This window comes from Nansenia antarctica (assembly GCF_963989245.1).
Source record: "Nansenia antarctica genome assembly, chromosome: 2".
NCBI classification, from domain to species: Eukaryota; Metazoa; Chordata; class Actinopteri; order Argentiniformes; family Microstomatidae; genus Nansenia; species Nansenia antarctica.
In genome coordinates, this window is record NC_137675.1 from 68,476,133 (window position 1) to 68,497,349 (window position 21,217).

Genomic DNA, 21,217 nt, shown 5'->3' on the forward strand with positions numbered 1-21,217 from the left:
TCATCAGAAAAAAATAAGTGAATGAGGAGTTAAGTGTATGCTGATTTCCTCCTGCATATAAATGATGGAGAGTTGTTACCCATTTAATTTGATAGGAAGTGCGTTTTCAAATTAGCATATTTAATTATGTGTTCCCAAATTATTCCTGCAGATACTTTCAGAGATGAGGAGTAATTTCCATAATTTATTCAAACAAGGCAAGACTTTTTAAATTTAACAACCTAATGAACCACAGGTACAAATTATGTAAACACAGCTTTCCATTTAAAACGAGCGTTAAATAATGAAGTGGTTTTCACATTTCACAGAATTACACCCCAAGAAACAAATTTAAACTAAAATTAAGATAATCCACTAACAATTACACTTTTTCTCACTGCCAAAGTCAATCTAATTATAACAAGTGGTAACATTTTATTTAAACAATTAAACATCTTAAATCTACCAGATTCAAGCACAGAAACATGCAAGTAGAAACTTTGATAAACAGTTAAAACTAACCCCCTTAATTCATAAACTTTAATACAAATCGTTATAAAATATATTAGCTTCTCCTCAGTTTTCATTTCACCTGACTAACTAGGTTGACATCTGATATCAGCCAGATGGGTTCATGTTGATGATGATGTTGACTGGCTCTGAGGGGCCAGTGATTGAGGCCGATTCACTTCTGAAATGAAGAGAAGCACATTTTTACTTAATAACGTTTAGTGATACCACGTGGCATAAGTAATTCAACTAACAGGGAGACATGATAGAGATTATAGAACGGTTTTACCTGGAATCTCATGTGGCCAAACGTCCTCACAAGCAGGGCATCGTGGATCAGTCCTTCCTTCGAAATGTCTGGCAACACAATAGGTGTGCATTTTGATGCCACATGTAGGGCTCGCACACATTTGGCACTGAGGGGAAAAAGACCAAATCATCACAATGAAGAACGGAGCCAAATTATTTGCCAATCAAGTTAATTCCATTGAACATTATTAAGTTTCACATTTGTATTTGGCTTTGGGGAATTGATGAAGATACATTCTAAAGTGAAAACATGTTGTCAATTAAATACCTGACCTGACCCCTATCTATCTACCCTCCCTCCACCCCCACCCAGAGAGCTTTGGACTGTCTGGATATGAACACTTGATCTCTGCACTTTATATTTATACTAATTATGACTCTTGCACTATGATGTTGGTTTGCACTGTCTTGTCCTGTCTTGCACCTGTCCTGCTGTAAACCGTGCTCCACTGTCCCAAACCAAATTCCTAACATGTTTACATGTCATGGCAATAAAGTCTTCTGATTCAGAAAAAAAAAAAAATATATATTGTGCTCAATTACCAAACACACACACATAGGCCTATATATATAGACTATATATGCCTGTATATCCTCTTTAAAGAGTATCTGGCAGACCTTGGAGATTACAACATACAAATAATAAATGTTATATATATACAGCACTTTACTAGAGAAAACAAAACACACATCATTAGAAGATGGAGGAACAAAGGAACTGGAAGAAAAACATACAGTATGGAGAGCAGAGTGTTAAGTGTGGATAGTAGACATGGTAATCAGCAATGAATCATTGCAATGACACCTTTTTACTTGTGACTTTACCTGCAAGGCAACAGTGTGACAAATATGGCAGACCTTGACCTGGTCCTGGTACATCGATCGAATGTATGGCTCCATCTCCATTATACAGCGAGTGGAGAGGGAGTATTCCCCATGTTTCTGAAGAAAATATAATGTTATAATAGATTTAATAACGAGTCCTACGTAACACAAGAACTCCTCTGAGGACTTCCAGAGTTAAGGGAAAAAATGTGCAGTAGCTCTATAGATACATTTTCAGACAGTACCTCGTTTAGCCATTTATCCTGAACAAGCCTGTTCAATACATGTTCCGCTTCCTTTTTCTTTAGTTTCCTTGTCACAATGCTGTCAGCACAATTCAGAATGTCTATGGACGAGGCGGTTCCACTATCGGACTCGACAATCATGTCCATCTGAAAACATAGTACTACGACATTAAGTATTATTAATTGTAAAGTATTGTCAATGAGGTCCATATGTCATTGAGCAAATATTGGTAGCTATGAATAGATATCCACTAACTGTTTTCCTGAATAATTCCAACTCGTTGTCTGCATAATCTGATGACATTCTTGTCACATCAGTCTCAGCCAAGTTCACCTAGACAGGAGAAGATAATAAAAGTAAGGTTGATGATTCCATGAACTAATGACAATATCAAGACTACTGATCCATGTATAAATCACCTGTTGTTTTTATACTGTCAAATGTTATTGCATCAACCCTCAGATAGTGTCACTTACCAAGGCATAGTACTGAAGACCATCCTCCTCTGACATGCCTTGTCTGATCTTCATGAACATGGGCTGCAGTTGAGCATTGATGGCACCAATGAAGTCATCTAGTTGATCCTGAGCATAGTGCGCTGAATGAACAAAGGGTAAATGTTTGATGTTAGGGACTAGTGTCTCCCACCAAATACTGTTTGATTTGACTTCATTCATTCATTGAGTAGTCATGTTTAGCAAGCTGCAAAGAACTACCGTACAGCACAAGCAAAAATAACCCTCAAAATGTGCTATCCTCCTCACCACTGTGTGTCTCACAACAATGCCGATGGAGAACCATTGCTCGAGAGCCATCAATGATCCCATTGACCATCATGGTTTGCAAGAATCTCCTATGACTGTTGTCATATGTCGGTTGAGCCATAATGGAGTATTGAAGATGGACTCTGAAAGTGAATCGTTGAAACACATATTTGGTTAATATGTATGCTGTTTATTATGGTCATACGATTAGCCACACATTTGACACATCGTGAGTTTAGAATGATAAGGTTCTATCTCCGTTTAGAATGATAAGGTTCTATCTCCGTTTAGAATTATGAATGGTCTTTATTGTCATTGATATAGTACAGGTACCAAACAACGAAATTTGGGAGGGGGGGCTCCCCTGGTGCTAGGAAAGAAAAAAAACAAGAAGGGAAAAGAGCTGGTTTACATAAATAAAGGCTATGTACACTATCCACTATACTATACTATACAAATAAAACACTGTGCTGTACTCTATGCTATAGCTATTCTAACATTTCCTATTCTCTGCAACCTTATGTACCATAAGGTTCTATCTCCGTTTAGGGTAGTTACGAGATATTGAGCGTCAAAGTTTTGACATTCCAGATTATGTTTTGTGAGATGGAACCTTTGTATTTCATTAATTACTAACTCAAAAATGTCAACACTTTAAAAATAACACCACACCGGCATTAATAAACACCTAATGGATCAGATTATGTAAAAAAAAAAAACTCAATTTTGACAAAAATGGAGATAGAACCTTATAATTCTAACGTCACGACATGTTATATCGGGAATTAGCTGAATTTAGCGACGTCGCGACACATGAAATGACACTTGTGAGCCTGATGATCACTTTGCTACGTTAGGTCGTTGAATGTCACTTACAGTACTTGTGTTAACCCCGTTATTGTGCTGACGGATGAACACGATGAAACAAAGCATATTTACTCAATAGTATCATTTGTGGATTGAATGGGGGGTCCTTGAACATGTACAATCACCAAAGAAGATGTACAGACAGGTGATCACAGATTCTTGTGAAATGCATTTTGGTTTCAGCCTCAATTGTCTCAATGTATTTGGTCCAGCTGCCCCAGGGGAAATAGAAGCTATGGACTGACTCGTGAGCTTAGAATTATAAGGTTCCATCTCCGTTCAGAGATATTGAGCGTCAAAGTTGTTTTGTGAGATGGAACCTTTGTATTTTATTCATTACTAACTCAAAAATGTCAACATTTAAAAAATAACACCTCACAGCCATTAATAAACACCTAATGGATCAGATTATGTAAAAAAAAAAAAAAAACTCAATTTTGACAAAAACGGAAACCCTGGTCTGTAGGCTACTGTATTTGTTTATTAAGATTTCATAAATATGATATATTGTCTGAATTTTTTTCTTGTTTTATAAAACGTTAATTATTTTCATTTCTTGTGCTGGTTTATTATGAACAACATGTAAAAGTGCAGGAAACAATTCAAATAATTTGGCGGGAGAGGGGCAGCTGCCGCCAAAACGTTTTATAAGAATTATAAGGTTCCATCTCCGTTCAGAGATATTGAGCGTCAAAGTTTTTACATTCCATTAAGTTTTGTGAGATGGAACCTTTGTATTTTATTCATTACTAACTCAAAAATGTCAACATTTAAAAAATAACACCACACAGCCATTAATAAACACCTAATGGATCAGATTATGTAAAAAAACTCAATTTTGACAAAAATCGGAAACCCTGGGGGGTATTCCATCAACGTCGCTAAAAGATAAAAGAAAATCCAGGTTTAGTCTGACAAAGTCTCGCGAGAGTTCCTAAAAATATACAGGCATATTCCGATAAGTCTCGCGAGAGTTATCAAAAATAAGCCAGGATTTTCCTTTAGCGACGTTGATGGAATACCCCCCAGATAAAAGTGCTGGGGAAATTCAAATAATTGGGCGGGAGGAGCCGCTGCCGCCAAAATGTACACAGTTTTGGGTCGTTCCACCGCCAAAAAAATCTCACTTCAAACTTTTGGTGAAACTTATTATAATCTGTTTTACTGTTATTAACAACTGCTTAGCCTAAATATTGTACGATAGAAATGTCCGAGTAGCTAGGGTATGGCTAATTATGCGATGTACATGTAGCATCTACTGTAATATTCTACTATACTAGGGGAGCCTTCCCTCCTAAATTTCGTTGTTTGGTACCTGTACTGTAACAATGACAAATAAAGTCTATCTATCTATCTATCTACACTACTGTTGATGGAGGATCTACTTAGACAGATGATTACAGATAATGTTTGTGACTTACCTTTTTACCAAACGAAAACGAAAAGTTGTCCGAAGATGTAATGAAAATGTCCGAAGATGGAATGCCTAAGGTCGGTGTTTCTGAAATTGTGACGGGCAGCGGCGAGTCCAGGCCAGTTTTATTCATCAGAGCAATTGCGCGTCATCTCATCTGTCATCTGTCATCTGTCATCAGAATGTCCACGCCCCTTTTTGGGTGATAGAAGTGTAGAAGTTTGACTGGCGGTCAATGGGAATTTCTGGTCTTCGCTACTTTAATCCGATAAAATAAGAAAACCGTAGTGCTTTTTAGATATTAGGAGCCCAAATCCGATGGCCAGTTAGGCAAACTATTATATAGTGTCGTTGCCGATCAATGACGTCGTTATATAGAGAAAATTAATGAAATAGGGGTTGATTCACCAGAGCAGACACTATATAATAGTTTGCCTAACTGGCCATCGGATTTGTGCTCCTAATCAACACCATATCTGAGAAAATTGGAAAAGACATGTCTAACTGTCTACCAGCATGTCATGCACTCAGAATAGGAAAGACAACAGCATTCAACAAACTCAAGACCCATCTCAGCGAGCTCAAAGATCTGGCCCATTTTGGACTCTCTGCCAGCTTGGAAGAGTCTTTGCCAGTCGCAAGATAATTTGCGCTACTCCTATATGGAAAGAAGAAAATGGAAAATGGATTGATGTGCACAAACCTGGATGAACTGAGGTTCATCATTGCATCAACATCAGATACAGCCTCTGCAAATCTGCCACCAACAGAGGATGCATTTCAGCAGCATGTGCAGAGAGCAATGTTCCAGACAGCGGTATGGTGTCACAGCCACATGCCCAAACCCCTGTTATGGAGTCCTATTGGCAAGGGGTGGATTATCAGAGATGGGGCCATTCAACCTGTCCTTTTTACAAACCCCCCAGCACCTACAGAAGTGAGAGACATCACTCACTTATATTGCAAAGATGCAAAGTGTGGAGAGAGTGGAAAGTGCCAGTGCCTCTGTTGGCCTTCCCTGTACAGAGTTCTGCACCTGCTGTGCAGAATGTCAAAACGTGTCCCCTAATGTTTGAGGACTTTATTTAATTGTACTTTGAATTAAGGTTCCAGTTTTAATAAAACCTGTACTATTTACACCTATGTTTTAGAGGCTTGCAATTTAGAACTAATACACTTTATTTTATTGGGTTACTCTTATTCGGACTATTTGGTGATGTAGTTCAGCCACCTGGTATTTCCCTCTCCAAATATGATGACCATCAGAGTGAGCATTCTTAACTTATAGGCTATTATGCCACTTATCCCCCATTCGGAATTTGACTGTATCAGAGAAGAGGTAGGCCTATGTCTAAAGAAATCTCATTTGCAATAGAACTGTATGAGATATTTCCATACAACTACTGGTTAGTGTTCAATAGCACCCTAGACAATTCAGTAATGATATATTTTTCAGGGATTTCAGTTTTTCTGATAAATGAGAGAAAAGTGATGGAGTCCTATGTTCCTGTCACCAAAAAGTACAATTTCCGTCAGTATTTATTTAGGTAAATAGTTGTCTGACTATTTGGTGATGTAGTTGTCTGACTATTTGTAGTCTGACTATTTGTTGTCTATTTGTATTTGTAGACTATTTGTTGTCTGACTATTTGTAATAGTTGTCTGACAATTTGGTGAACCACCTGGTTCATACCTCAGCAAATCTGAAGAGGAAAAGAGTGATCATTCTCAAGTTATGGGCTTTTTTGTCACCTTCCCCATATTCGGCCTGGCTCTTTTTCAGGGATTGGGGTAGCTCTAAAGAACAACCCAAAAAACATATTTTCCCCAAAAATAAAATTTGACAACAATCAATTTCATTAATGGGAGACCCTAAAGATAAGAAAAATCATTGTTGTCATTTGTTCTACCTCGGGTAGGGGTATCTCAAAATCTGAGGGCCCTTCCTGCTAGACTAACTCTGCCTCCGATTGGCTAGAAGTCGTTGGTTGGCTTGAGCAATGTGATACCATTGGTAGGCGGAACTGTCTCTTTGCTGAAGATGACTCTTTAAATTACGATGTAAACAAATAGCTTTTTTTTTTTTTTTTTTAATTGCTCAAAATTCCCCCGTGCCGGAGAACTTTAAGCCCTGTAACTGTCAAGACACACAAATCATTTTATTATAAAAAAAATTCTTTATTTTAATTAACAGTATTACAGTTAAGAGCTTTTTAAAACCATAATTAATTAAACTGTTGCAGTCTTCATATGTTCAACATTTCACTCACATAGTCCTTATTTTCAGAATTTTAAATGCAGCATAGGTAGATTGAGGGAGACATAACTGACACCCCTGAATAACGCAACGTTGACATCACTTTAGTCGTCAAAGCTAGTCATGATTCAAGTACAAAATAAACACACACATATATACACACTTACAGCTCAATGGGGCAATCAACAAGCAGGCTCAACCAGCACAGACCAGCCACGTCCCAAAACGTCTCACAAAACAGCAGTGAACCAAAGGCATCTCAAGAGGCATACAATCAGACACTGACCATGAGACGAAGTGCGTGTGTGGCAACAGCCATATAGCCAATATGCAGTTTATACTGTACTCCATCATGCAATGATGCATCTTTCAGCTTGTGAGTATGTAGTGAATCCAAAATCAGAAATGTGTTTTCTGTGCATCAATTATCAAGACAACACTCATCAAATATAGAAGACAGAGAACCAGCAGGGTATGTGTGGGTCATCACCCACATAGGAGTGGGCATAATGGCCTATATAATTTAAATACTGGCATACAGTATCATCACTGTCTTATAAATCTTCTAACTCTTTTAGAAACTGGTTTAAGCCAGTGTGAGCCACTGATCTTCACTTCTTGTCACTGCAAAACAGACATTTATATAATACCCAGCACACTTGTCATTGTGGTAAGCTGAGACTTAAGACTGAAACTAAACAGGGGGGTGTAACAGTAACCAGAAGACCATAACATTAAAATAACAATGTCACATGACTCTACTATGACCATCCCTACTCATCAAATATTTCCCAAAGAAAAACAACCATGTTTTGGACCAGACACATCATAATACTGGCCAAGTGTCGGAACAGAAAAAAAACACACATGAATGATCTTTTACTGTGGTGGCAGGCTTCCATTATGTTGATGAAATGGGAGTCTGAAAATGACTAGGCCTCTCCCCAAATCGAAGGGTACATTGCATCTACAAGCCTCTTTTCAAGTGTATGTCAGTACAGGAAGGCAACAACGGCTTAGGTCCCTAGGTCTAGCCTCCTGTGGAAGTACCAAAAAATAAAACACTTGTCAGCCACATGTGTTGTGGAGCTGTGAGCGCCTGTGTCTGGACACACGCCATTTTGATCTGAATGAACCACAAACGTTGATCCTTACTTTAGAGGGAATCAATCCAGTGAAACAACTTGACCGTCAAATAACTTTAAAATAACCTTCATAAAAGGAGGAAATCATCAAGTTTGACAAGATTTGCATGGGGGCCCATCATTATGGTACACCATATGCAACAGGGTTTCATAACAGGTCCTTTATTGAGTCATGGGAACACGGCAAAACTGACAGACTGAGAGGGTGACTGACAGACAGAGAAAGTGGTAGAGGATGACAGATAGAGGGAGAGTCCTTTTGACACATTAAAGCACTTAAATAGCCAATAGACCCAATAAGCTCCACAAATCTTTTTTTTGTTGTTGTTGTTGTTTTTTCTTTACGTATACACCACTATTCCCTTCAACCGCCAGTACTGTACACAAACACATATACACACACTTCCAGTAATCCAGGGTAACAAACAAAAAAGGGTGTGTGTGTTTGTATCTCCATAAATGTCCCTGCTGTTCCTCAATGGCCCATAGCCTCCTAGCCTCACTCCTCACTTCTCGATCAAGCCCCCATCTTTGAGCTTGAAGTAGAAGAACTTCTCCAGAGTGTTGGCACACTTGCAGTACACGCTGTCTGGGGGGTTGTATTCACGGCAGTTGGTGATGACACGTTGCAGGTCTGCAATGAAAAGCTTCTTGGTCACATAGTATCTGTTCTTCAGCCTCTCGGTCATGGTCTTGAGGTCTGGGGGTGTGGGAAAGTGGACATGGAGAGGTTTTGATACATGTTAAAGTATATCAAACATAAACGTAACGTGGATTAAGCCAAAGAAGAGCCAGTTCATCACCCACTCACCGATAGGAAAGCGGATTACTTCATAGAAGTCTATTTCAGAGTAGTTCTTCACTGGTTCCATAAAGGGCCAGGCGTCTGGATGAGTCTAGTAAAGAGACAATAGCAGAGCTATTAGTAAATCATCTTTGACCAATCCTGAGGTGAACGGCGTTCTAGTCTGTTTCGGGGTCTCTTACTTTGACCTGGGCCAGGAGGTTCTTCAGCATGTTGTACAACAGGTCAGGATCTTTCAGCTCTTTGCTACAAGACAAGTGCATTCATAAATTCACTCAAACAAATCAAAGTGACAGTAAATGCTTGTCTTTTTCACAGTGAGTAATGTACAATTTCCCCCCAGACAGAACAAACACCAGCTCACCCTTTCTCCTTCACACTGGGTTTCCAGCCTGTCTCTCCTAGAGAGAGAGAGAGAGAGAGAGAGAGAGAGAGAGAGAGAGAGAGAGAGAGAGAGAGAGAGAGAGAGAGAGAGAGAGAGAGAGAGAGAGAGAGAGAGAGAGAGAGAGAGAGAGAGAGAGAGAGAGAGAGAGAGAGAGAGAGAGAGAGAGAGAGAGTGTAGAGGGAGTATTATGGCACATAACAATCTGTGGGGATTTAGTGACACACTCAACACAAACATGCACACACTTACTGATGCCTGGAATGCTTTCCACTGGGATCTGCCGTACCCCCTCCTCGAAGCAGGTGAGTCCTGGGTATACCTTCCTGATCTGGGTCTGCTTCCTCTCAATCAGTTTCTTAATGATCTGAGATTGCATGGAAAGACAAGGAACACATTTACCCAAGAAAAACAACACAAGACAGTAGTCAGTCACCAACTACTGTGAGCCCCTCATATGAGGAGAGTCCCCCCTCACCTCTTTCTGCCTCTTGATGATATGAGAGAGCTCTGTGTAGGGGATTTTGGGGTTGAGTTCACACTCCATGAGTGTTGCCCCCTCGTAGTCCTTGATGTAGCCAAGGTAACGACTCTTCGGCACTTTAATGTCTTTGGAAAAGCCCTGGAGAGGACAGAAAGAGGACAGAGATGTCAGAGAACTGTCATATGATGTAGTGTAGAGGGGTAAGAGGATACAAGTCATTCTATACAGTACCTGCTTCTTGAAGTAGCCAATGGCATACTCATCAGCGTAAGTGAGGAAGTACAGGATATTGTGTTTAATGTGGTACTCCTTCAGATGATTCATCAGGTGAGTTCCATATCCCTGAAATCACAAAGGAATCAGTCAGGTGGAAATGCATGGCTCTTGCTTAGACATGGAGTTTCATTCTCATACTCATCTCATACATGCACATACATACATACAAGCCATTAAAGACATGTTATACTGTGTATTAAGGAGTGTAAATGCACCTTGACTTGTTCATTGGATGTGACATTACAGAAGACGATCTCCGTGAAGCCCTGGGTGGGAAACATCCTGAAACAGATGCCTCCAATGACACGGCCATCTTTGATGAGGGCCAGGGTCTTGTGCTTCCTGGGCAGATAGGAAAGGAGAGGGAGACAAGAAATGACAGCATAAATGTATATTTGATGGAACCTTGGTAGTTGCCATGGAGACATAGTACAGTGTTTCTAAGCAGTACTCACGGGTCAAACACTAGTCGTGTGATGTACTCTTTGGGCATGCGAGGTAATTGGTGGGAGAAGACATTCTGCAGGCCCACCAGCCACATCAGGATCTTCTTGTTGGACTTCTGGGAAAGTGAGTTCCCGATGACATGGAACTCAATGATACCACGCCTCTCCTCCAGCCTGGCAGTCTCGTCTCGAGCAGCGTTTGGAGTCAGTAGGTTTGTCTAGCAGATTACCAGTGTCAATGTTTCCATTCTCAAGACATTCAAAAAAGCTATATTTCAATGTGCATATTTCACCAGTGAACTGAAATTAAATGACATGATGACTGACTAGCACTCACCTCTGGTCCCAACATGGCCGCAGGGTCAGTAATGGTCATCATGACCTCATTTACCAGCTCCATAGGGATGTCACCCATGACCCGGATCCGCTTGGCATCCTCAAGGGTCAGGGCCTCAGGGAGCTTCCTCTTCTCTCCTGAGGGACAGTCAGTGAAAGATATCTCAATAACAGTTCCTTTCTTCCTTTCCTTTGTAGAGGGAGTATTATGGCACATAACAATCTGTGGGGATTTAGTGACACACTCAACACAAACATGCACACACTTACTGATGCCTGGAATGCTTTCCACTGGGATCTGCCGTACCCCCTCCTCGAAGCAGGTGAGTCCTGGGTATACCTTCCTGATCTGGGTCTGCTTCCTCTCAATCAGTTTCTTAATGATCTGAGATTGCATGGAAAGACAAGGAACACATTTACCCAAGAAAAACAACACACACCTTTCCCTTAACACAATAGGTACCAGGATGCACACCAAAACAACAACAGTCACCCTCAAAAGACAGTAGTCAGTCACCAACTACTGTGAGCCCCTCATATGAGGAGAGTCCCCCCTCACCTCTTTCTGCCTCTTGATGATATGAGAGAGCTCTGTGTAGGGGATTTTGGGGTTGAGTTCACACTCCATGAGTGTTGCCCCCTCGTAGTCCTTGATGTAGCCAAGGTAACGACTCTTCGGCACTTTAATGTCTTTGGAAAAGCCCTGGAGAGAACAGAAAGAGGACAGAGATGTCAGAGAACTGTCATATGATGTAGTGTAGAGGGGTAAGAGGATACAAGTCATTCTATACAGTACCTGCTTCTTGAAGTAGCCAATGGCATACTCATCAGCGTAAGTGAGGAAGTACAGGATATTGTGTTTAATGTGGTACTCCTTCAGATGATTCATCAGGTGAGTTCCATATCCCTGAAATCACAAAGGAATCAGTCAGGTGGAAATGCATGGCTCTTGCTTAGACATGGAGTTTCATTCTCATACTCATCTCATACATGCACATACATACATACAAGCCATTAAAGACATGTTATACTGTGTATTAAGGAGTGTAAATGCACCTTGACTTGTTCATTGGATGTGACAGCACAGAAGACGATCTCCGTGAAGCCCTGGGTGGGAAACATCCTGAAACAGATGCCTCCAATGACACGGCCATCTTTGATGAGGGCCAGGGTCTTGTGCTTCCTGGGCAGATAGGAAAGGAGAGGGAGACAAGAAATGACAGCATAAATGTATATTTGATGGAACCTTGGTAGTTGCCATGGAGACATAGTACAGTGTTTCTAAGCAGTACTCACGGGTCAAACACTAGTCGTGTGATGTACTCTTTGGGCATGCGAGGTAATTGGTGGGAGAAGACATTCTGCAGGCCCAACAGCCACATCAGGATCTTCTTGTTGGACTTCTGGGAAAGTGAGTTCCCGATGACATGGAACTCAATGATACCACGCCTCTCCTCCAGCCTGGCAGTCTCGTCTCGAGCAGCGTTTGGAGTCAGTAGGTTTGTCTAGCAGATTACCAGTGTCAATGTTTCCATTCTCAAGACATTCAAAAAAGCTATATTTCAATGTGCATATTTCACCAGTGAACTGAAATTAAATGACATGATGACTGACTAGCACTCACCTCTGGTCCCAACATGGCCGCAGGGTCAGTAATGGTCATCATGACCTCATTTACCAGCTCCATAGGGATGTCACCCATGACCCGGATCCGCTTGGCATCCTCCAGGGTCAGGGCCTCAGGGAGCTTCCTCTTCTCTCCTGAGGGACAGTCAGTGAAAGATATCTCAATAACAGTTCCTTTCCATTCAGAAAAGGACACACTAGAAGTACAGTAAATCACCATGATTCACTGACACCACGATTCACAGGCTAATCATAAATAACCAACCCAGCTTTACCACTTATTTTACACCCACAAGCTAATACAGTTGTTACTGACCTGTTATGGGCTCAGCCACACTTGCGTCCATCCCTATGCTGCCCAGAGAGGAGCCACTGTTCATGCCTTTAGAGAAGGAGGGGGGACCAGACACTGCTGCTGGGCTGATCACTACCATGATGGGACACACAGAACAATGACAGAGACCAGTTAGTACCACAAACGGAGAGTAAAAGCCGTTCTTTGCTGTACGGTACTGTTCAGCTCTCCCTCTAGTTAGCTGAATGGGTAAATCTTCTGCTTACTCCGGCAGTACGGGTGAAATGATGAGACTTGACACAATTCGATTTTGGTTTTCCTTCTTCCTCTATTAAACAGATTGTAAAACTGACAAAACACATTGATCTATTAGTACATGTAAATAATTAACAGTGAACGAACTAACAGAAAAGATTTAACAAACTACACAATCATTCAGAGCTCAACTTACCAACTCCCATCTCTCTGTACAACTGACCTTCCGTTTCCCCTGTCACCCAGATCACACTCATTAAGCCCGCCCCCATTTCTATCTAAGCCAATCACTCTCCTCATGCATACTTTTAACCAATCACAAATCAAACAAATAAAATAACCCCCAAATGAACTACCCTCCCATAGATTAGCCAAACACCTCCCACTTGGTCCATTGGTCCTTTATGCCTAAATGGACCACAACTTTCCCTCTCTTTAATAAAGTTATTTTACTGCTCCTCCACGGGAAGCAGCACGACCACCCGCCTGACGTCTCGGTCGAGCGTTGGGAAGAGATCGCGGCCTTCGCTCCTTCTTCGTCCTGAATCACCCACGCCTTCTTGCGCATCTTCAATAGGGTGCCAGCCAACCCCTCGTGGTTCGCCTTATGGGCCTCCCTTGCCAACAGAGTGCTGATCCATGCAGTGTAGGGGACAAGTGGGATTCCCACCTCCTTCGCCTCCTGGATTCTTCCGGAACACACCAGCAGCCCCGACCCTTCGACCTTCTTACCTACCAGTCTGTCCCAAGTCGTTTTAGGAAATTCTGTTCCATCCTGTGCAGCCAGACACAGGTCGCGGAAAGCTGCGTTTAGCTCCTGGACGCCGAGGCTAACTCCGCTTCTTGTCTCCCTCGGGCGAGTAGCCTCCCACTTTGCGTCTTCTGGAGCCCTCCTGCAAACCAACCACTGCCTAACAGCTCGCCGGACCCACCCAACTACCCGAATGAGCCTGCCTATTTCACTGAAGCGTTCTGGCTCAATCAGGTCCATGAGAACAGCGCCCCAGAGCCTCTCCCTCTCATGCTCGGGGTCCCTGGAACTCCCAACCGGTGTGGATGTCCCCTTTGCGTTTGCTTCCTCCTCAGCTTCCCCCGCCTCGTCCTCTGCGGCCTCTCTGATTGGGTCATCCTCTGAACTGTTGTCTTCACCTTTCTTGCCCTTCTTGGTGGTTGCCTGATCTTCTGCCTCATTCTCATTCTGCTCTCCGTCCTGCTCAGAGCTCCTCTTCCTTTTCTTCTCCTTCCGTGTCTCTGTGCCGGTCTCCTCTTCCTGCTGGTCGTCTGTGCTACCGTTCTGCGGACCTTTCACTTTTTTCCCGCTCTTCATCTGCCTGGCCTCTTTGTGTTCCCGCTTGTTAAGTTTCTTCTTGCCAGGGGCCGGCTCCTCTGAGGCGCCGTTCTGATGTGGCTGTTGGCTCCCGTTAGTCTCGGCCTTGCTGTCAGCTGCTGGCTGCTTGGACTCCTCTGCGCTGCTGGATGCTGCTGAACAGATGTCCCAAACCTCGTCATGCAGATTAGATTGGTGGATTTTCAGGCTGTTCCTCATCCAGTTCTGGAACTTTGCCTTCTTTCGTGGAACATTATCATAGGAACTGACTTGGTTGAGCACATCCTTCAACTTGGCACTGATTCCTGGCTTATTGATGGCGTCTTGAATTTTCTGAATCCACTGTTGCTGTTTGACATCGCCTTTATTTGACTTGGCCTCATATCCTTTGCCCCCGTACTTCTGATCCTCGGTGATGCATTTGACATGTTCCTTATAGTCGTTACCCCAGAAGTCTTTCCCGCAGTCTATACATGAGAGAACTTGACACCCACGGCACATATTCACGTGCTTATCGACTTCCTTTTCCTCTGCGAGAGTCATCTCTTTCCCGCCTGGTTGACAATTTCCGCAGCGATACCCTCCGCATTTTGGCTCGCACGCGGCGCCGATGCTATCCCAGCTCCACCACTCGAGGACCTCTTTGCTGCTTGCAGCTGTTCTCCCGGTCCTTTCATGACCTTGCGGCTTCTGGTCTCCATCCTCTTCTTTGGCGCTGGGCGTCTTGCAGGGGATCTCCTCAAATCTTACTGCCTCCGTTCTCAGAGAACGCGCAAAGTGCGTCTGGGAGTTGTGTGCGGATCTTTCCCAACTTTCAAACAGGTCTGGGTGCGTTCCTCCCACGGTCTTCCCCAGAGGCCCGTCCCACAGCACTAAGTCTCCCGTCCTTCTTATCCACCGTGGAGCGAGTCGTCCCTCTCGGTGGCTGATCAAGAGCTCGATTTTCTCAGGTCGGACCAGCTCTTTCTTCTCGACCACAGGGAAGAACTTACAGAGTCGCTCTGGACTGATGACCTTGTCTGCACGAGCGATTGTGTCGAGCCCGTAGCATACCATCTCGTGGGGACTCCATCTGTTGTTGCTCCACGCCCTGACCTTTAGCAGGTATTTGTTAGTCTTGACCCTGACCTTCATTCCACCGACCCCCTGCACAGTCAGTGTTACTTGCCTCCGCTCCAGTTGGAGCCGATCGGCGGCCCGGTTGGTGATATAATTTGTGTCGGAGGCGAGGTCTATGAGGGTTCCCAGGGCATTTCCTGCTTCTGTTTTGACTATCAATGTCATCATTAGTACTGGATGTTCCTCTGGCCCATTCTCCGCGAAGAGACCCCCGCCTTCTGCGCCCGTGCTTAGCGTCATCGAAGCCTTACTGGTGAATGCGTCCTTCGCCCTCCTTTCCTGTTCAGGGTTGAGTCCCAAAGAGTCCAGGAATTCCCGTTGCTTGTCAGAGAACCCTGGCCCTGTCTTCTTCCCCTCACTCCACTTGGGACACAGAAGGTAGTGATGACTTGCCCCTCCTTCATTCTGCTTGCACATTCTGCACAGGTACCGGTTACTACACTCTCCGTCGGCGCCGTGCATGCCCAAACATTTCTGACAGGCTTTGCTTTGCCTTGCTATGGCTCGTTTCTCTGCCAGACTGACACTCTTGAACTTTTGGCAGAAGAATATTTTGCCACCGTGCTGATCGCTTCCACAGATGTCACACTCTTCTCTTCTTTCCGAGTTCCTGCCCGTGACTCTGGTTTCACCTCGATGTTCCTCCTCTTCTTCATCTACCGGTGAGTCTCTCTCCGTGGCCCTCGTGAACGCCCTCTTCTCCCATCTGACTGGCCTCTCCGGTGTTCCCCCAGAGGTCTCCGTGGAGCCTCGGATTCGCGCCATCCCCTCGAGGATTACTTCCTGCCTTTTCAGAAACAGAAGAAGAGCATCGAACCGCTTGTCTGGGGCGACTTGGTTTTTGGGTTCGGTTACAAAGGTAATCCAGCCTTCCTGCACGCGATCTGGCAGTTTGCTCTCGATGGCCTTAATTACAAGTGGGTTCTTCATAGCGCCCACTTCTCCTAAGTCAGTCAGGTCCATGAGGGCTCTTTCCACTGCCTGAATAAGGTCGATTGCTTTCCTCGGCTGGTTTCCTTTTACCGCTGGCATTCTTTCCAATTCCTCAATAATTTGCAGCGCGATGGTTGCCTTGTCTCCAAACCGATTCTCCAAGGCTTTGAATACGTCTTCCGCTGAGCGGTAGCTCGAGAGTTTGAGCTCCTCGAAAACCCTTCGGTCTATGCTCTCGAGGAGGTGGAGTTTCTTCACCTCTGGTGACCCCGATGGGTCTCCCTGCTGCTGCAGGCTTTCCCAATCTTTCCGCCAGCGATGAAAATCTCTCATACACCCGCTGAACACGGGCAGCCTTGTTGGAGGGAGTTTGATCTTGGAGATGGCTCCAGTGCGGTTGCCTCCATATGTGGCGCTCTCCAGCCCTGCCTCCCGGGCTTGTTCCCATGCTTCCCGCTGAGCCTCCAGTAGTTTGGCGCGCTCTTGAGCGGCTATTTCTGCTGCCTTCAACTCAATCACGACCGCCTTCTGCCTTGCCTCAGCGATCTCTTCTTCGGCCTCCAATTTCACTTTCGCTGTCTTCTTCTCAAACTCGGCCACGCTATCAGCTGACTTCAGTCTTGCCTCAGCGGCTTTCCTTTCCAGCTTGGCAATAGCTTCTTTATTTTCTCTACTTGTCGCTCGATCTTTGGCCTCTTCTTCGGCGAGAACGTCGGCCCTTTTCCTCTCATCTTCGGCGAGAGCGTCGGCCCTTTTCCTCTCATTTTCGGCGAGAGCGTCGGCCCTTTTCCTCTCATCTTCGGCGAGAGCGTCGGCCCTTTTCCTCTCATCTTCGGCGAGAGCGTCTTTATTTTCTCTATTTGTCGCTCGATCTTTGGCCTCTTCTTCGGCGAGAACGTCTGCCCTTTTCCTCTCATCTTCGGCGAGAGCGTCGGCCCTTTTCCTCTTATCTTCGGCGAGAGCGTCGGCCCTTTTCCTCTCATCTTCGGCGAGAGCGTCTGCCCTTTTCCTCTCATCTTCGGCGAGAGCGTCGGTGGCCATTTGCTTTGCTGCGGCGGCCTTGTCGGCCATTTTGTCAGTATTCTCCTTCTCAATTCTTCCAAATTCAGTCACATACTTTTCCCAAAGTTCATCCCTTTTGTCCTCCAGCTCCTCTAGTGACTTTCTCGTGTTGCACGCCTCAACTACAGGGATCCACTCCCCCCAGCTTGATAGCAGACTTCGCGCTTTGATGATGAGGTTCTCTGTGAGTGTGCTTCGTTCTTTACAAACGTCGTGGGTTGCCTCTTCTAGACTGATCCTCTTCGCGCCTTCGTGACTCCGTTCTGCTCGTCTAATTGTTGATGAAAGTTCGATTCCCGCAAACCTTGTCCACATGTTGGCCTTTAAGACGTGACCGACCTGTTCAACCTTCTGAGCTCTCTCCTCAGCGGCATTGGTGATGTCTTGAAGAAGCTGACTGTTACCTGTCTCAGGTTCCTGACTTGCTTTGGCCTGCAAACCTTCCTCATAATTGTCGTCTGCAGAGTTTAGGTCTTTCGCGTTTGACAGGAGCGCTATCCACTCGCGTTTCATGTCATCTTCGCCCATCAATGCCACTGACCTGATGATATGGCGATATCCTCTCTCAAAAGTGACTGCCAACTTTTCCCTTTCGATCTTTAGTGCCTCCATTCTGCCTATGACTCAGAAATAACTTGTGTGTACCTGTTTCGTCTTTCTATCTTATATCTTCAGCCCTCTCTGACTCCCTGAGCTGATTTGCGCTGGTCCCTGCACTTCCTTAACTAGTCTTCTGCAGCGGAACCAGGTTCACCGTGGGGTCATCCCAGGGATACTGCTAAAAATAAAATAATAAAGTGGGAGAGGATTTTCCTCCCCCCGACGACTTAATACCCAGGTACACACAAACCTATTTTAATGCAAACAGTCGATAGAGTCACAGAGAAGAGTGCTGGGTGTGGGTAGCTCTCTGGGTAGCTGCTATTAGCTCGCAATTCCTTTCTTGGTGGGTCTTGTAGGTTAGCCTAGCTGGCTGTGGATTCTTGCAGTTGGGTTAACCAGTTGAAGCTAGCCGTGGATTATTTCACTCCTTGCCTGCCTAGCTAGCTGTAGCTTTGAGTGCTATAAGCTCTACCGCGTGCCTGCTGCGCTATTGCGACAACAGGGCTAACGCTAGCTTAGTTGGCTAATGCTCCGCTAGCTAGCAAGTGGCTAGTTAGCTACAGTCGCGGGCGCCACGGCTCCGTTGCCGGCCGGCGGCTGCGTCAGAGTTTGAGTGCTATAAGCTCTACCGCGTGCCTGTTGCGCTATTGCGACAACAGGGCTAACGCTAGCTTAGTTGGCTAATGCTACGCTAGCTAGCGAGTGGCTAGTTAGCTGTAGCTTTGAGTGCTATAAGCTCTACCGCGTGCCTGCTGCGCTATTGCGACAACAGGGCTAACGCTAGCGTAGTTGGCTAATGCTACGCTAGCTAGCGAGTGGCTAGTTAGCTACAGTTGCGGCCGCCACGGCTCCGTTGCCGGCCTAGTTAGCTGTAGCTTTGAGTGCTATAAGCTCTACCACGTGCCTGCTGCGCTATTGCGACAACAGGGCTAACGCTAGCTTAGTTGGCTAATGCTACGCTAGCTAGCGAGTGGCTAGTTAGCTACAGTTGCGGGCGCCACGGCTCCGTTGCCGGCTGGCGGCTGCGTCACTAACCTGACCAGATTTTAGCTTGCTCTTATCTCCGGTGAATGGATCCTTGTCCTCCCGGCAGGGGAGGCTGGTTCATTAGGGGCAATTGGACAATGCCCCACCAAAGGGAGAAGAGAGAGATTTTTTTTCTATGACTTCTAGACAGTGTTGCTTCTGAATATCATAGTCCAATCAGCTAGTGTTCTGTGGAGTATATCATAGTCCAATCAGCTAGTGTTCTGTGGAGTATGTTCCAATCAGCTTCAAGTCCCGCCCCTTTCAGGGCAACTTTCAATCTACTCGAAATTGCACTAGGCTGTTCTCGTAGACTTGCATGTAAAATCTATTTAGGTAACTTCAGGCCATTCGGTCATTTGTCTATGGGGTTTTGGGACATGCACAAAGAATCGTACGTGCTTACGTCATGTCATACGGCCGGCGTAGCTTTCAGATCACGTTCGTTCACCTGCTTCACCATGGCTATGGCGGCTAGTAATGTTTGCTTCGTGTTTTTATTTGTTTTGTTCGTTTTGTGTTTTGTGTAATATGTCTATTGGCAACATTCTACTGCTGGTCTTAATTATCAGCGACCGTCTCCGCTGCCGTGCGACCAACACGCAGGGGGAATATGGAACTATACAGCAAATCACACAGCAAACCACTACCGGACTTTGTAAACAAATTGAACAAATGGATTAGAAGGAGGCATCTTTTGTTCCCAACTTGATGATATTGCAACTGGACCTATTACCGAAGTCAAACTTGTGTAAGTAAGTGAATCATCTGTCCTTCAGTCATGATAGGAAAACCAAATCGATGCTGGGAGAAGGAATGGCAGACTGTATTCTGATTGTATCTTCTATGCTCTTTGTATGTTTCTATGCTCTTTGTATGTGTCTTGGTGTAGGAGAAACGTAGGACCACGTTGGAAACAAGTGTTTCGGTACACGTTGACATGTAGAAACTGTAGAGAGAAAATTGTAGAAATTGTAGAGAAAACTGGGGGGGTAGAGGTGATGAAGAGGTCTGTACAGGGGGGTAGAGGGGATGAAGAGGTCTGTACAGGGGGGTAGAGGGGATGAAGAGGTCTGTACAGGGGGGGTAGAGGGGATGAAGAGGTCTGTACAGGGGGGTAGAGGGGATGAAGAGGTCTGTACAGGGGATGAAGAGGTCTGTACAGAGCGGTAGAGGGGATGAAGAGGTCTGTACAGAGGGGTAGAGGGGATGAAGAGGTCTGTACAGGGGGGTAGAGGGGATGAAGAGGTCTGTACAGGGGGGTAGAGGGTATGAAGAGGTCTGTACAGGGGGGTAGAGGGGATGAAGAGGTCTGTACAGGGGGGTAGAGGGGATGAAGAGGTCTGTACAGGGGGGTAGAGGGGATGAAGAGGTCTGTACAGGGGATGAAGAGGTCTGTACAGAGGGGTAGAGGGGATGAAGAGGTCTGTACAGAGGGGTAGAAGGGATGAAGAGGTCTGTACAGGGGGGTAGAGGGGATGAAGAGGTCTGTACAGGGGGGTAGAGGGTATGAAGAGGTCTGTACAGGGGGGTAGAGGGTATGAAGAGGTCTGTACAGGGGGGTAGAGGGGATGAAGAGGTCTGTACAGGGGGGTAGAGGGGATGAAGAGGTCTGTAGAGGAGGGTAGAGGGGATGGAGAGGTCTGTAGAGGAGGGTAGATGGGATGGAGAGGTCTGTACAGGGGGGGTAGAGGGGATGAAGAGGTCTGTACAGGGGGGTAGAGGGGATGAAGAGGTCTGTAGAGGAGGGTAGAGGAGATAAAGAGGTCTGTAGAGGAGGGTAGAGGGGATGAAGAGGTCTGTACAGGGGGTAGAGGGGATGGAGAGGTCTGTACAGGGGGTAGAGGGGATGGAGAGGTCTGTACAGGGGGGTAGAGGGGATGGAGAGGTCTGTAGAGGTGGGTAGAGGGGATGGAGAGGTCTGTA

The 21,217-nt window shown here is 45.0% G+C and overlaps 3 protein-coding genes across 3 annotated transcripts; all 3 read right to left on the minus strand.

Annotated features, from left to right (window-relative positions):
• Positions 1-611: 611 nt before the first annotated feature.
• nsmce1 (NSE1 homolog, SMC5-SMC6 complex component) lies at positions 612-2,754 on the minus strand (the record flags this gene model as incomplete). The annotated part of the gene is made up of 7 exons (XM_080523329.1): positions 612-670; positions 779-905; positions 1,624-1,740; positions 1,869-2,015; positions 2,125-2,202; positions 2,346-2,467; positions 2,634-2,754. The coding sequence occupies 7 exons, from the start codon at positions 2,752-2,754 to the stop codon at positions 612-614; spliced, it is 771 nt and encodes a 256-aa protein (XP_080379455.1).
• A 6,068-nt stretch (positions 2,755-8,822) lies between these two features.
• LOC308150508 (histone acetyltransferase KAT2A-like) lies at positions 8,823-13,105 on the minus strand (the record flags this gene model as incomplete). The annotated part of the gene is made up of 11 exons (XM_080523330.1): positions 8,823-9,016; positions 9,128-9,212; positions 9,304-9,367; positions 9,486-9,522; positions 11,316-11,430; positions 11,605-11,748; positions 11,842-11,952; positions 12,102-12,228; positions 12,342-12,550; positions 12,670-12,806; positions 12,988-13,105. 11 exons carry the CDS (start codon positions 13,103-13,105, stop codon positions 8,823-8,825), a joined length of 1,341 nt encoding a protein of 446 aa, XP_080379456.1.
• Positions 13,106-13,228: 123 nt separating this feature from the next.
• On the minus strand, positions 13,229-15,091 carry LOC308150509 (uncharacterized protein; the record flags this gene model as incomplete). Its single annotated transcript, XM_080523331.1, has 3 exons — positions 13,229-13,294; positions 13,772-13,996; positions 14,270-15,091. The coding sequence occupies 3 exons, from the start codon at positions 15,089-15,091 to the stop codon at positions 13,229-13,231; spliced, it is 1,113 nt and encodes a 370-aa protein (XP_080379457.1).
• Positions 15,092-21,217: the final 6,126 nt, after the last annotated feature.